The sequence below is a fragment of the Brachycentrus maculatus genome, unplaced genomic scaffold (assembly GCF_059751285.1).
Source record: "Brachycentrus maculatus isolate JH-2025_06_01 unplaced genomic scaffold, ASM5975128v1 h1tg000683l, whole genome shotgun sequence".
Taxonomy (NCBI): domain Eukaryota; kingdom Metazoa; phylum Arthropoda; class Insecta; order Trichoptera; family Brachycentridae; genus Brachycentrus; species Brachycentrus maculatus.
Window position 1 is genome coordinate 174,187 of NW_028281415.1, and position 16,435 is coordinate 190,621.

Below are 16,435 nucleotides of genomic sequence, written 5' to 3' on the forward strand. Positions count from 1 at the left end.
TTATTACCCAGTAACATGTTCGCTGCCTAATTTCATGTGAAAATTCAACAAATTAATATTCATAATGCAACATGCTGCATCTTGCATAAAAAATTCTCATGTAACATTTTTAATCTGTTCAATTTACAGAACTACAATAACTATCTTTAACTTCATCATCTTACGTATGGGTTTGCAGAATATTTGACACAGGGAAAAAAGATCTAGATTTTATTAGTTAAGACGTGAGTACCCATATGCAGTTTTAATAAACTGCTTAAATTATTCTTATAACTTTTTTTAATTAAACTGAAAGTTTTTGATTTATAATCCATGCTTTATTGGTAATTCTACTATAAGAAACAATTACCCGCTTTCTGGTTATAAATATTTGTTTCTAGGTATTTGATACATTTAATTTAGATTTTCAAGGTTGTACATATCCAGAATGTGTTCCGAAAAATGTAAATGACACGGGATGATATTCCAGAAAAAAGCTTTTCTGGTTTTTATCTGTTCATTAGGTTTCCGGCAGCGAACATGTTAAATTAAACTTTTTTACAACAGATCTTGCTGTCATCAAAATTAAAACAAATTGCAATTTTCATTCAAACCTAAAAATTCCTCAACATAACGAAAAAAAAAAAAACACAATCTTAGTCAATTGGAATAATTTTTACAACACCAAAATAAGTGACAGGCATTATAGAAGTTAGGAATAAGTGCTCTTCATTAATTCAAATAAAAGTGCTACAGAGCCAAATTTCAAAGTTTTATATTAGAAAAAGTGTTGAGATGTAATATTTTTGCTCTGCGAATCCCCTTAACACCAGAAATATACGACATCAATCAGAGTAACAAAATGTATTTAAAAAAAAAAAGATATTTAATAAAATAATACATTCATATATGAAAATATAACCTGGACACGAATATGTAATAATTTAAAGGGCAACATAAAACCATAAATATAATTAAAAGTACTTGATACTGCCTTTAAGAGATCAAATCTAGGTTATGATTCCGAAATCTGTATTGATTTTGGTAGTAAGGCTCCTCTATTTGATTTTAAAAATCACAATATAATTTTATACATAATGTACAAAAGCACAACTCGGTTGAAATGATGAAATCCTATCAGCCGAATGTTTGGGAGATGGTAGTGATATTGGGCACGTGATTAATATGTATATAATAATATAGTTGCTATCATATACTTATAAACAATTACAATGTGATGGAACTCAAATAGCATCCTGCCAATAAAACAATAATTCAGAATCTGTTTCTGCTTTAAATCAATTTACTAAGCACATTACAAAACAACATTTCAAATTGTGCGTAATCGAAAATAGTAGTAAACGAACATTTTAAACAAATCATAACCTGCATGTCAAACCTAGTCCGAATAAAATTAGCAAAGCTGTATGGCTGAGATTTTGTGTTCACGCTTATAATTCAAGCGCTCTTAAATTTATCTAAAATATAGGACTTGTTGAGACATGAATTTTTTAATATATTTTCTTGAAGTTTTTATTATATATCTGAAATATACATTTTACATTCAATAAAATGAATTTTTGCATTGGTAGCACTAATTATCAGCAGGCGATGTTTATTCTAGAAGTTTTGAGACAGGTAATGTGGTTAAGTGAATGACCCTTGCTATAAAGAATGTATGATAAAAAAAACAACAGATATATCCACCTGTAGTCACTGCTGATTCGATCATCCATAAATTGATGTGGTTACATTTGTATTGAGTTTTTTTTTAAATAAAAAAGTCATTGTAAAATAAACTCAATACATACTCAGATACAGTTTGGTTAGCAAAAACTCATTGCTAAGAGGTTAATAAATAGACATGATTTATCAAAATGAGATGAATGAATTATCATATTGCTCTAGTGAGTGTCACAACTCTAAATTGGTTATTTTCAAAAGGAGACACATTTAAAGCTCTCAACTTTTTGAGTATATATACTATTGTATTGCCAAGACTTCATTCTATATAATTATTATAAAACGGTATAGCAATGTCACTACTCGACAAATTCATAGTGCTTCAAATGCGTCTCCAGAAAAATCACTAATTTTGACAATTGATCAATATGGCGTGGTTCTGTAACTTGTGTTAACATCGAATATGTTTATAAAATTTGGCTTTGCTCTCCCATATTAAAAAAACAAACACTGATGTAATGGCATTTTTCAGTTTTATTTTTTATATTATGTGCTTTGAACAAAATACATAGAGAGCACCAACCATAATAAGTGAAAAAATTGAATTTGAATAATGTTCAGTTCTTTTATTGGCGGGATGCAATCTACTAACACGATTAATGTGATTCTTTATACAAAAGCTAAAAATCGTAATTTTACAACTTTTAAATTTACAAATACTTTACTCCGTCGTATTGAATAGCAGAATTTATTGTTATTGTAGCAGACAGTTGAAAAAATGTATAAAAAATACCTGAATAGTTTACTATTCTGAGCACCGCACGCGAGTGTTACCAATATGAACCTACAACGGGCGCTATGTCTGGGGAAGTTTTGTTTCTTGTTCCGTAAACCCTCACAGAAAACTCCCACTGCACTCCTGAAAATAATAATTAAAAAATACATTTGAATAAATATATTATTAACCCCTTAGATGCGTGTGCCACTGTATCAACACGACATCTTATGTTTCTTGAGTGCTGTGTGCCGATATATAGGCACGGCTATAAAAAAAAATGCTTGTGTGCTGTACCAATGTCAATTTAAGTGATCATTATGTAGGGAATACAAGTCTACATCATCAAGTGTAATGTGACACGGTATTTATACAAACTAAAAGACATCACCAAACTAAAAAAAGGCATTTAAAATTTTAAAAAACCTTAAAATTGCGCCGCATGGCGCAATATCCCAACTGATTAAAAATGCTGTGATTAGGTTAATGGTATTCAGACTATTGCGTCAATTTTTTTCTTTCTAACGATATAAACACACAGCGTTCAGATATCTGTAATTTTTCAGATTCATCAGCATTATCTGTAACTCGAGGTAAGATAGAAACTGGGCCATTCTTACTCGTTAGGTCGGAAGATATTTATGCCTAGTAATAAGCTAGGTAATGTCAAATCTCACTCACCCCTTGGGAAATTATCTGGGAAGGATACAAATCTCGCAGGTGTCCTTGTGTGCGGGATTGTGGTAGGTGCAGTGGGGACACGTCCACACGGGGCCCTCCTCCCTGCCCGAGGCAGACCCGGACGTCAGATCGGCACTAAATAAACAAAAATTCCACATAAACATCCTTCAACATACAAACATATTCACTTGTCTTCAATGAGAAGTGTATTTTACCCAACATGACCCCTTAACTTTAATATTCTAATTTCATTTATTGATTCGGCAGTCACTTTGTGGTAAAATCTATCCATTTTTAATTAAAGTTTAATTAATAAATAGTGGTATTTACTAAGTAAAACTTAAATTAAAAAATTTATATTCTACATATCTGTGCAGTGTTAACATGGTTACTAATAATATGAAGGTAAGGTGTTTGAATATGATCATTGATTGAAATCATCGCTGTACAGCGCAATGACTAATGAATGAGGAAATAAAGTGGTGTATTTCATACTTTTTACTAAAAATTTTGAAAGCTGAAACACGAATGACGTCGCAAAGGCGTAGAATGTCATGCAAGAGCTTCACTGTAACTTATGTAAAATAATTTGAGTCACATGTATAAAAAGAGAATGTTGCGTCCCAAGAAAACTTAATATAACCAACATAATATGACAGTTACTTCTTAATGGTAGGGAGATATATTTAAGTACTCTATTTGAACAATGGTTATTTGTCATACATAGAAAAATATATTTAAAATTTAATTTTAGCCAGCACCGAATTGCCTGATTGGCCCAAAAATAATCTCGAGTTATTGTAAGCGAACTGATATTCATATTGACTAGAAGAATTAGAATTCTTCCTGCAAATGTTATGTAGATATTGGAGTTTTCCTTTCAACTTCTAGTGTTTAATATTATTTAGCAATGAAATATTTTTTAAAACCCTTATCTGCACTCGATGGTGCATAGGGCACTGCATCATATAAACGCAGTGTTATCTCGATCGTCAATACATGAAGGAAAGGTGAACAGCTCTCCGCTTCAAGTACCAATCCAGGGTAATATTGAATAAATATTAGAGTGAAATCACTTATATTTATTTGACTCCCCCCTGGGAATCGAACCCGGGACCTCCAGCACGGTAGCCGAGCATGACGACTATTACACTGCGGAGGCGGACTACTAGTATATTATTATTTTTATTTGAATTTACTAGTATTATTATTATTAGGCCTGACTAGGGTGCTTATATTTTGCACATGTCGAGTGCAAACATACGGTCACGCACCTGGTATGGTGTTCGGTGGCCGCGATGAGCTGCTCCACCGTGGCCCAGTGGTCGGAGTGTCGCCAGCGCGCGGCGAGCTCGGAGTCGCCCGTGCGCACGGCCGTCAGCAGCTCCTCCATGTGAGGCAACATCGGGAGCGCTTCCATCGTCGCTATGTACAGCAGCACGTGGAAGTCTGACATTGCCTGGTAACACGAACATAAGGTAAGAAAGGCACTAGGGAGAAATAACACCCATCACGGAACTGTAACTGAGAATGTAGGAAGGTTCCTCAAACATATTTATTGTAACTGCAGATAGTTGGTAGAATTCCATATTGAATTGTTGGGTAATATATCCAAAATTAAACAAGGTTTATTGGATTGAATTCTACATTTATTTATGTATATATTAATACGCGACGCGTTTTACATAATAAATGTAGAATTAGAAATACATAAATAAATGTAGAATTCAATCCAATGAACCTTGTTTAATTTTGGATATATTACCCAACAGTTCCTTAAACACTCGCACACATAAGCTAGGTGTAGTGAGAAGCATGCCAGGCATTGCCTGTTAACACATTTCGCATTTCGGGTGTTTTTTAATAATAAAATTGGATAACTTATATAGCGCCATTTTCGTAAAAATATACCTCAAGGGCGCTTCACTGTGAATGAATTGGGGAAAATATTATGGTGGAAATGATTTAGTGTGCAAACTGCTGCTGATGGGATTTCACAATTATATACGTATAGTTAAGACCTTAACAAAGAGATCGGTACATAATATGCATATAAAAACATTAAATATGTAATTCCTTCTATTCTGACTTTGAAATGAGGCCGGCGCAGAAGGTAAAAATACCCTTCCTGTCCTTAACCCATTGCAACACAAGGCCGGCCAAGATCAATTTGTCACCGACTCACAAAGCCGGCGATTCACCAGTTTTGCGAATGACAATAACTTCACAACTCTGAACTGAACACACTCTTCCAAAACTACCTGGGGATGAGCCATACTGATCTCTCTTACGAACAACAACAAAATTATGCCCTTATGTATTACCATTTTTATTTTGTGCGTAATTTAGTCTTGATGTTATTGTAATAAAAAAATGTGTCAAAATAGTGTTGTATGAACAAATTATGTCACCGTTATTAGTGGTGCAATGGGTTAAGCATCAATCGACCGAACGGGTAGAAATACCTTTCCCGTCCAAAGTGAGTAAATAGCTACAGGGAGATAAAGAAGTATTGGATAAAGTACGTTACCTCCAGGAAGTCTTCTTCGGGCCACTGGGCCAGGTAGGTGGCCAGCGAGCGCAGGTCTTGGCGCTGCGCGGGGCGCTGCTCGGTGGGGAACAGGGCGCGGGAGGGGCGCGGGCGGCGCAGTGTGGCCAGCGGCACCCGCGCCGCCGCGCACGGCACGTCCACCAGCAGGTACTCCACGGGCAGCGGCCGCCCGCAGCGCGCCACCTCATTGCCGTAGTGGTCCTTCTCCTGAACAAAGCACACAAATATTAAGCAATCTCAATGCGGCTCAAAGAATCACGGAACAATAGTGGAACCGGATCATTTGGGATAAAATAAATCATATATAAACTCCGGATAACACAAAGAGCAATGGAGAGAAGGATGCTAAACATATCACTTGGCGACCAAAATACTAATGTTTGTATAAGGGAAAAGATCAAGGTAACAGATATGGCTCAAAGAGTCGCGGAACAAAAGTGAAACTGAGCAGGTCATGTGGCATGTATGTCTGAGGATAGAAGGACGAAAAAGGTGCTTGACTGGAGGGCTAGTACAGGACGCAGAAGCGTGGGTAGGCCCCAGACAAGATGGTCCAAGACAAGATGACATTAAAAAAGTGGCAGGCCTGCACTGGAAGAGAGTCGCGTCCAACAGAGAACTGTGGAAGTCCAAGAGGGAAGCCTTTGTTCAATACTGGATACAAGAAAAAGGCTGAAGAAAGAAAAGAAAGATACTAATCGCTTTCAAATGTTCCCTCCTGTTATCTAATTCACACCCTATTCATTTTATCGCGTGATTAGTGATGTTCACAACATCCCACGAGATAAAATTTGTACAAAAGTATGAGTGTGTTTGCCATATTTGACAACTAATACTTTCCTATGTCCTACTTACGACTTCAGACGCTCAATCTTTTACCTGAGAATTCACACCCACAAAAGCTTAAGCGGATACGTTTAAAAAGTTTCATTAGTCTTACTGCAAACGGAAATTTTTCTGTCACAATTTTAAATGCCAGGTTCTTGGCATATAAATTTTCTACAGGATTTATGCATTCGGAATTATGAAAGAAGAAAACGCACATTTGCGGGCTTCCTTATTCTCCAAAATAAATTTTATAGTCTGCAAAAACCCAGATAAAAAAACCTTAAGACAGAAACCATTTCACATAATATTTTTTAAAGAAGACAGTTCAAATCAAAAATCTAATGATAATATTATAAAGTGCAATTAATTTTTTTGGGTTTTTAAGTAAATATTTATTTTCCACAGTTGTGTAGTGTTTCTCTAAGAATTGTAGACAAGGAATCAAAAAATGAAAATGGAAAATTCGACATTTATTATTTTTGTCCCGAGTTCATTAATTGACATGGCGACTTTTTGACAGCTGACAAACATAGAAACTGACATAGAAACATCATAGACAATAATATTTTTATGTATTTTAATTTACACAAATAACTTTCGATTTCAAATTTGGTTTCATTTTGGTTAATCATTTCGTATTCACAATCTATATCATTCCATAATCTAGCTGGGGCTGATGCAACACCACTTATCGTGCTCAAAATTAAGTGTATATTACGACAAAAAGCAAAAGTAATTTGAACAAAACAATGGCCCGCCTGCCAAAGTTTGGCGACCCCCGCCGTAGGCGGCAAAGCCGTGTCATGAATGCAGTGTTCCGCAAACTTTTTCTGTTCAAGGTACACCTACCAAATCAAGAAATTAAAGAGGTACACCAATGAAAAAATTAAGTTTATTTAATGTTGATTTATTATTAAAATAAATATTGTGCGAATACATACATAACAAATGATGTTTGATGCAAAATGTGAGCCTACTTAACCGAGCACAGACGATAAAAATTTGGAGCAATTGTTGATAAGGCTGCTGCTCTCACCGTTGATCGTCCTCGGGCGTTCTTTTTTTAAAAATATATATATTTCAAAAATCCTAAATTCAAACCCTTATCCGCACCCCAATGGTGCACAGGGCACTGCATCATGTAAACGCTGTGTTATCTTGATCGTTAACACATGAAGGAAAGGTGATCAGCCCTCCGCTCAGGTACCAGTTCAGGGTATTGAAAGGTGTCCCACCGCATGCCCAGATCTGATACAGAAGCATCTAGGCTTCCTGACAAATCTGCTCTTGCTAAGCAATTATTTTTTTAACTAAGTTGCGAAATTTATTGAAAATGTGAAACAATATAAAATTGTATCCCAATTTTAGTGTGAATTTACATTTAAAAGCTTTCAATATCCCTGTCACTGCCAATCTAAATAAATACAAGATTGTAAGTCCATCACCAAAGTTTCTAGATGTACCAATTCAGGGTAGTATTGAATAGATATAAGAATGAAAAATCACTTAAAGTCACCATTACCCTACGGAGGCGGATTATTTTTTTTATTATTTTTTTTAAATAAAATAGACGTCGAAAATCCCGATTCGCACAACAAAGCGCCTCGCTCGTATAGCTTTCAGCTATTTCTAGGTGTGTTATCTTTACAAAACTAGACTTTTTCCGAGGAACACCAACGAATCATCACACACTTTGCGGAACACTGTATTAATGGACTCCTTAATTTGCAGTAGGTGAGTTAATCAAAATTAATCAACGGTCCGCAATTCTAAATAATTACAATTAACGGCATAATTTTCATTATGTACAAAGTCCGTTCAATGCTACTCAGCTGTCCAAACTTAAAACACAGTAAGGGACTTTTTTTTGTAGTACATTTTTTTGCATTTTTGGACTAAGTAGATTCTACTTAGTCCAAAAATGCAAAAAAAAACTTGCTACAAAAAAATGTCCCTTACTGTGTTTTGAGTTTGGACAGCCGTACTATTTTAATCGTTATAAACTTTATAAAATAAAACAACTTTGTTTTTAACCATTTTTTATTGGTACATTTTTTCTGGAACCGGTTTTGACAAAAACCTTGCCAACATCAGGGTTTAACATGTACTGACCCTGACCCGGATGGTTTAACATGTACTAACCCTGATGATGACAAGGTTCTTGTCGAAACCGGTTGGAGAAAAAATGTACCGATAAGAAAGTGATTAAAAACAAAGTTGTTTTATTTTATAAAGTTCATAAAATGTGCCACAAAGTATCTGCGAAAAACATTCAAGAAATTAATCGTTATAATTTAGCGTTATTTATACAGTACCATTTACGTAAAATAAAAATCAACTACTATAATTTCGAAAACAAAATGCAAGTCGAGATTAAAGTTTAGGTAAACTTAAGTTGTCCGCCTTCGTAGTGGAATGGTCAGCATGCTAGGCTACTATTCTGGAGGTCCCGGATTCGATTCTCAGCGGGGGGGGTCAAATAAATGTAAGTAATTTTTTTCACTCTAATATTTATTCAATATTACCCTGGACTGGTACCTGAAGGATGACTGATCACCTTCCCTTCATGTGTTAACGGTCGAGATAACACTGCGTTTATATGATGCAGTGCCCTATGCACCACTGGGGTGCGAGTAAGGGTTTAAAGAATAAGACGAAGAAAAAGAAACTTAAGTTGTTCAAAATAGAAAAATACGCAAACCGCCTGTCCCGAGGGAGATTTAGTGACGTCACGCGCCCCCTTCCCGTGAATGACGTCACCGGGAAAGCATCCTGACTGACTCTTGTCACTTTATCCAATTTTCCCGAGACGACAATCTGACTTAAACTTTCATTTTCCCTCCAGTAAAATAAGTAAGTACCTACGTAGTTATATATTTATATTTGCGTCGCTAAACTTTCAAATATGGAACGCGGGATTCTTTTTATTAAAGACTTATGGCGATCAGTAGAAAAATATGTATACAGTAGTTACTCGCTTAAATAAAATGTGATTATTTTTCACGTTTTCATTTTTAAAATCTTGTAAGCGTTCACAAAATCTACAATATTTATCAAATTTATTTGTATATAGTCATGGTACAGATTTCGAGCAGTACAGCATTTCAACCATTCGACGAGTGTCATACAATGACATTGCATTTTTCGCGAAAACAAACCTCCGTCACGCGAATAGTAATGAATTGTAGAAATTTTAAATATAAACTACACGACAGACAGTATCTTACCATTTCAACAGTAGAATTTTATGTTGAATAAGAACCCATTTTAAAAATCAAAATAATTAATTTAAAAAATACTTTATATTTTGCATCTTAAAAGCATTGTTAACTTTGTGGTAATATAACACTCTACTTATAATTTCTCGTTCACTTTGTGTAATAGACCAAAACAATTTCACTTTACTCTACATTTGATCCGATGATGGAATGATTATTCCGAAACCGGTAGTCCCGAAGTAGTGTTTTATAAAAGTGGTATTACACAAAGTGAACGATGAATGATAAATAAAGGAGAGTGTTAAAAAATACTTATAAATTTTATTTTCTCATTTCTTTCCATTCGTTAACTGAAACGCCTTTTCAGTTTCCGCTTTGAGCGCCGATTTTGAGTCCAAGGCCAGTCCTAATTCAACAAAGATAACCGATTGGATTCAATGAATGAATAACATAAACAATTGGATTCGTAAACAAAATAAATATATTGATAAACAAATTAAATTATCATTGATTTGACGTTTAATGTCGCTTATATGCAGACGATTTGCGTGTAACAAGGGAAAAAAGTATATCTCAAAGAGAACGGTAGATATCGATTGATAAATGCGTTTATAGTATCTACAGTTAAATATTATATATTTAATTTCATTAATTGATTCGGCAGTCACTTTGTGGTAAAATCTAACATTTTTAATTAATGTTTTAATTAGTAAATACCACTATTTCTTAAAATCTACTGTGACACCACCGTGGACTGGTATAAGCGTAGGGCTGATCACCTTGTTTTCATGAAATTAACGATCAAGATGACACTGCATCGCTAGAATGCAGTACCCTAAGCACCATTGGGTGCGAATAAGGGTTAAAAGAAAGAAAAGATGTACGATTATACTGATTTTTCAAACAATAAAATGATTCTGCCGCAAAGCGAGTCTGATGGTATTTGGAATTCCTAAATTCTGTCATGTCACTCCAAAACTCATGTACTTCACGAACTGTGTTGGTTACGTTTTCCCAAAAGGGTACAACACGACTCCAGAGTATCTTTAAAAAAAAGCTGTGCATCTCATATGAATGGGGTATTATCATTCGGGAAGAATATCTAATTGAACATACTCAACTTATGAAGGATTTTTTAGCTCCTTACCTTTCAATAACTCTTTTCTTTTCAAAACCATATTTTCATTTCGAAGAAAAACTTATTTTTTCAATACAAAAACGGTATTTTAATAAAAAAAAATTAATTACGTTAAATATTACCTGGGTTATAAAAAAATTAAGTTGAGGTCTATCGATTATCCCGCCTTAAAATCATGCCTTTTGCGAGATGGCAAATATTTTTTCCAAGAATTTTCACTCGTGAATTTCATCAAATTTTAGTAACCTTATACCGATAAATAAAAAGAAAAGCCACAAGTAGGTATAGGCTATACAATTATTAAAGTTGAAGCCTCAGTAGAGCCACGATAAGCGGTGTTGCATAAGCCGTAGCTAGATTTCATACTTGGTACGGACGAAGCCGGAACGCACGGCAACAACATTTTTTTCACGTTCACGTAAAAATTTTAACACCCCGGGTGATTTCGTATCGACGTTCGTGTCATAAACGTGAAATCGCGGTGTAATATTAACCAATTAGTAGTCCTCATCATCCCAACATTTATACGTGAACGTGATGGACTAGAGACAATACAGAAAAATATTACAGCCGCTATATGCTTTACGGCTCCGTCTGTACCAAGCATCAGGGTCGCTTGGAGAGTACTTGGTAAAATTCTCGTTGACGTAAATGCAGCATTCAGAACGTTTCGAAATGTGTCTTGTCATCCGGAGCAAGTCGACAGAGCGAAAACGGGAAACAAACAGCGACAGATAACGCAACACGCAACACCGGCCATCATTATCCGAGCTTCTAGGCCAGGGGTAGGGAAGTCTCTTGGACCTAAAGAGCCAAACGCGAGTAGCAAAACCGTTTGTAAATTTTCGGGGAGCCAATTTTTAATGTAGAATAATTTTATTCAATATATTTAATGATAAAAGGAACTTGCAAGCATTTTTTAAGTAACAGATTTAAAATTCATTTTGAATTTGACAAAGAAAGCCATACAAATTGCTAAAAGAGCCACATGGCGTTCGCGAGCCACACGTTATCGACCCCTTTTCTAGGCCATAGGTCGGCAAACTTACTAAAAGCCTCTTTGATAATTTTCCATTGATAATAGTATTAAAAAATGTGTATTGATGATGCTGTAACAATTTCTGGCATCCTTGCTATCATCGATATGAAACTGAGGAAGGCATAGGGATCAGGTAAGGAGTTGAGAGGGAGAGGGAGAGGATTCAAGGAAAATATAATATGGTGACAGAGTCATTAATGTTCTGGACGTTTCTTGGAATTGTACAAAGAAGGTCCAATTTTCATTAGGAGATATAATTCGTTTTATAAAAGCATACAGAGTGAAGGAATTAATGAAGAATGACGTGTTATGTCCGGGAATGGAAATTGTTTGTAAAAATCTCAAAATAGTCTGAATTGGCATCGAATAAAAGTGAATTTAAAAAAAGAGGGCTTTCCATTTCGCGGTGTTGCCAACCGTTGGACTGATAAGAGAACATTGGTACACGTCGTGAAAAAAAACGCGGTAGGTAGGTACCTACCCATGCGAGATAGCCCAAAATTGCGGACATTCCGCCGTAATTTATTATTCGCCGAGTTAAATATAGATTACTCCCAACGCTCATTACGAGTAAACTAGAATTGTTTTGCTCTTCGCAATAGCGGCGTTGGAAAAGAATAGCATTCACGACGCGCGACGGCTTCAGTCAGCCAGCAAATGCGATAGAAATATCGAAACTTAGATGATTCATGACTCGCTTACATTCACACAAATTATTGAAAAAACACAGTGCAGTGATTAGCGCATCGACTACTGTGTTTAAGGTTTTGGTTTCGATTTTTTCGAGGGATGGAGCAGTCAAAATAAATATAAGATTTGAAGCGAGGAATAAGTCACACGCGGGATGCGAAATTGAAAAATAAACACGACAAAATATGGAGAAAACAATCGAAAAATGGGGCAGCGCTAGCCAGCTTCCACCCAAACGCCTAGATGAATAAGATATAGAAAGAAGAAAATACCTTCATCAGGATGAATAAGATATAGGAAGAAGAAAAGACCTTCATCAAAATTAATAAGATATAGAAAGAAGAAAAGTCCTCGCGGAAACCTCGTAGGGGTTGGCCTTGGCGTTAGCCAAATGACAAAGATTTTCACTCATATAATACAGGATTATCGAAAAATAATGACAACATTTGAAATAACTGATACAAAAAAAAATTAAAGGTTTTTCAATGGTTTTGATCTAAAATGTGCGGAAAAAGAATTTTTAGTATCGATGTTTCGCTCTGCAGATGTCTCGTCTGTAGTCAATTTCATGTGCAATCATTTCAGGAGTAACTGTCAAGATAGCGGTAGAAATTTGCAATTTAAAAGTCACTGTTTGGTGTGCTTTATAGGCTGGTGGAACAATTGGCCGATATTTTTTAAAGACGATGCTGGCCAGAATGTTACGGTCATTGGAGAGCGCTACTAAACCATGATTATTGAGTTCTTCATACCTCAGTTGAATGGCATTGATGTGAAAGAGTTTTGGTTTCAACAAGATGGCGCAACATGCCACACGGCGGGTGCCACCATCAATTCAACACGGGAAATTTGAATTTGTATACCTCTAAGAAAAAACATCCTATATTCGTACATACATAGATTTCAATAAGGGCATTCTTTTGGGATTTCAATTTATTCATTTATTTGCCAATTGAAATGTCCCATTTTCAAATTTGTCCTACGCGCAGACATCGAAAAGTTGAAAGATGAAAAGAAAACAAAGCGTTTTTTTTTTAAAGTACTAAATACAAATAACGCTATAATCGAGCAATTTGCAATCAAATTTCTTGGTGTTCTGCCAAGCCGCCGCCGCCGTAACGCGCAAGGAGTGTACGACTCGTAAAACTAAATAAATTCTCGGGTAAACGTTTTACTTGGCCTAAAACAACAAACAAAGAATACAAAGTATGGCGATTGTCGCCGATCGATAAAATAATTATCTGCCAGAACGCCGGCGGGGTAGCGGCCTATGCGATACCATGAACATTTCGACATTTAAATAACAACGTTGTTTACAACATTTTGAATTTGTCCAAAATGTTGTAAATAAATTAACTCTCATGTTACACGCTCAAAATGTTGTAAATAAATTAACCGGTCAACTTATAAGGTAAAATAAAATTCAAAATATTTTTTTCAGGCATTTCAAGTATGTGAATATAATCCAGGATTCGGACCTCACATACAAATGGAAAGAGTCTCTGCTTAATAAAAGCTTTCCTCTTCACACCATAGAGGCCAATTGTGAACTCGCGTATACTGTGTTACGAGTTTGATCAATGTATCTGAGAGAACTGAACTGCGAACTTCTCAGTATTTAATTTTTAAATTGTAGAAATGTTTAGAAAATTAATTAAATTATAAAAAAAACTCTAACTGTAACTATATTAAATAAATAAGAAAATAGTAAAAAAATATCTAGAAGTTTCAAGGATTTGAATAGTGTGATTGTCAATCATGGGTAGAATTAGAATAGAATCACTTAAACCAGCCAATGACGGTCGTAAGTTGAGATGTCAAAAATAAGTTGTTATTTAATTCGTTCGCGTATGTCTGATTAGGATGTTAGTTTTAAAAAAAGTTTCTGGACGTTAAAATGCTTGTTTAAATATTAATTTTATATGCGTGTTTATACTGAGTAAAAGCAAAACGTACCTACCTAAAGTTTTACGATAGAGTGAAATGTATTTATAGGAAGGGTACTTCCTTTCTTCCACATTCCCAGACAAAGAATAGCGCCGTGTATATGACACTTAGTTTCAAAACACGACATATCCACTATCATAGTTTTAAAACAGCCATGAAAAACTTCATTTTTTTTATTTAAGACAAACATAAAAACAATTAACCCTTACTGGTCCAATGTCGAATCTCATTCGACATCGATTTTTTGCTCTTAGGTCCCATGTCGGATGTTATTCGACATTTTGTTCATCATTAGTATTATCTATTTAAATTCCAGGCTTACATTTTTGTCACTCGTATCTATTACAACAGTATGTGGAGCAGAGTACATAAGATTTTTTCCAACTGGAATGTAACTATGTACCTAGATTTTTTTTTTAATTTTGGGGGACCGGAAAGGTTTAACAGATGTACGTGTGAACTAATACATTTTATTATCATTTTTACTTTGATCAGGTTTTGAGAGTAAAGTGAGGATTTTTGCCTGTATATTCATCTGTTTTTAATCCTTGTACGTACCCACTGATGCACAGGGCACTGCATCGTACGATCGTACAGACTCAAGGAAGGTGATCAATCTTGCGCTTCGGATACCAATCTCGGGTGATATTAAACATATATTAAGTGGTTTAAAAAATATATCTGGATTACGATTCTCACCCAAGGGATATTCTTCGCATATAAATAGATATTTTTTAAGTACATATTTAATTATTTATATTTATTTAAACTTTCTGTACAGAATATAGGTACCTAGGCGGGCTTATTGTTAAGAAGCAATATCTTACAACCAATAAAAAACAGACTAATCACATTTGTACAGTTGCAATACGAATAATCAAATGGACTGTAAATTGAAGAAAACAAGGAAGGCAAATGATCAGGTAAGGAGTTGTGAGGGAGGGAAATGTAGAGGAAACCAAGCAGAATGATATGATAGACTAGACTAGACTAGATTTTTTCAAGTAAAAGATAAATATTTGTGTTATTTTTTTTAATACTTTACTTTCATAATATTTCTGTAAGTCTAAGCGGCTCATTATCAAAAATAGGTATAAAATTGTGGTAGAGTGAGTTCGAACCATGAAACTGATTCGATCGTCCGTGTTACTAACCACTGGACCACAAACCGACACTAACTAAACTAAACTAAAACTGCCTCTAGGCCATACTTGTTACATTTTGTCAATATGTTTTCAATATTAGAAATACTTCTAACATTCTGATTTCACAGGCTTATCTTTAACTCATAACTCATAATTTATTTTGGTATTAAAATGGATGTGTCGGGTTTTGATACTAAAGGTCACGCATTACACTTTCATTGTGTCAATGTAACTGCGCATCCACCGTATGACACACGCGTAAATCATATTATTAGCGTCGTGTGGCGCAATCCTTCCAAATTATGTCGTTATCATTGTTTGATAATGTCATGAGAGAATGTGTAAAAAAAATATTATCCAAACGAGTGAATCTGGGAAGAGCAAGCGCCGGATGTCGGAAATCAATACAGCGTACCGAGTACCGGCCAAACGAACATTGATATAACACGCAAATATCGCAACATGCGGATAATTTGAATATAATTCTGGCGGATATGATCCAATCCCCCGGTCAAGCTGAAACAAAATGACTATTTTGCCATCATTGATTAGGTTGACATTCCATCCGGTATAACTTTTATAAGACCGAAAATTATACATTACGGAATCGAAAATGCATTTTCACGACTCGATCCAATTCCGATTTCCCCTTTTACTCGGGGTCGTTGTATTATTTGTGAAAGTAAATTTCTTAGCGCGGACCGGCCCATAGGTCTGAAGTTTGCTACAGGTTGAGCGCGCAACTCGACATAACATTGCAC

At 35.2% G+C, this 16,435-nt stretch overlaps 2 protein-coding genes across 3 annotated transcripts in view; both read right to left on the reverse strand.

Annotated features, from left to right (window-relative positions):
• The window catches only part of LOC148300626 (cytochrome P450 9e2-like), a 229,083-nt gene that overhangs the window by 174,170 nt on the left and 38,478 nt on the right, over positions 1-16,435 (reverse strand). The gene's annotated exons all lie outside the window — the stretch shown is intronic.
• Positions 783-16,435, reverse strand: part of Npl4 (nuclear protein localization 4) — a 34,359-nt gene continuing 18,706 nt past the window's right edge. The window contains exons 9-12 of the mRNA XM_088274495.1: positions 5,649-5,876; positions 4,393-4,577; positions 3,119-3,253; positions 783-2,581 (exon numbers count right to left, since the gene is read on the reverse strand). Of these exons, the coding sequence (XP_088130621.1) occupies positions 3,130-3,253; positions 4,393-4,577; positions 5,649-5,876 (537 nt within the window). The 3' untranslated portion in view covers positions 783-2,581; positions 3,119-3,129. The remainder of the gene's footprint in view (positions 2,582-3,118; positions 3,254-4,392; positions 4,578-5,648; positions 5,877-16,435) is intronic.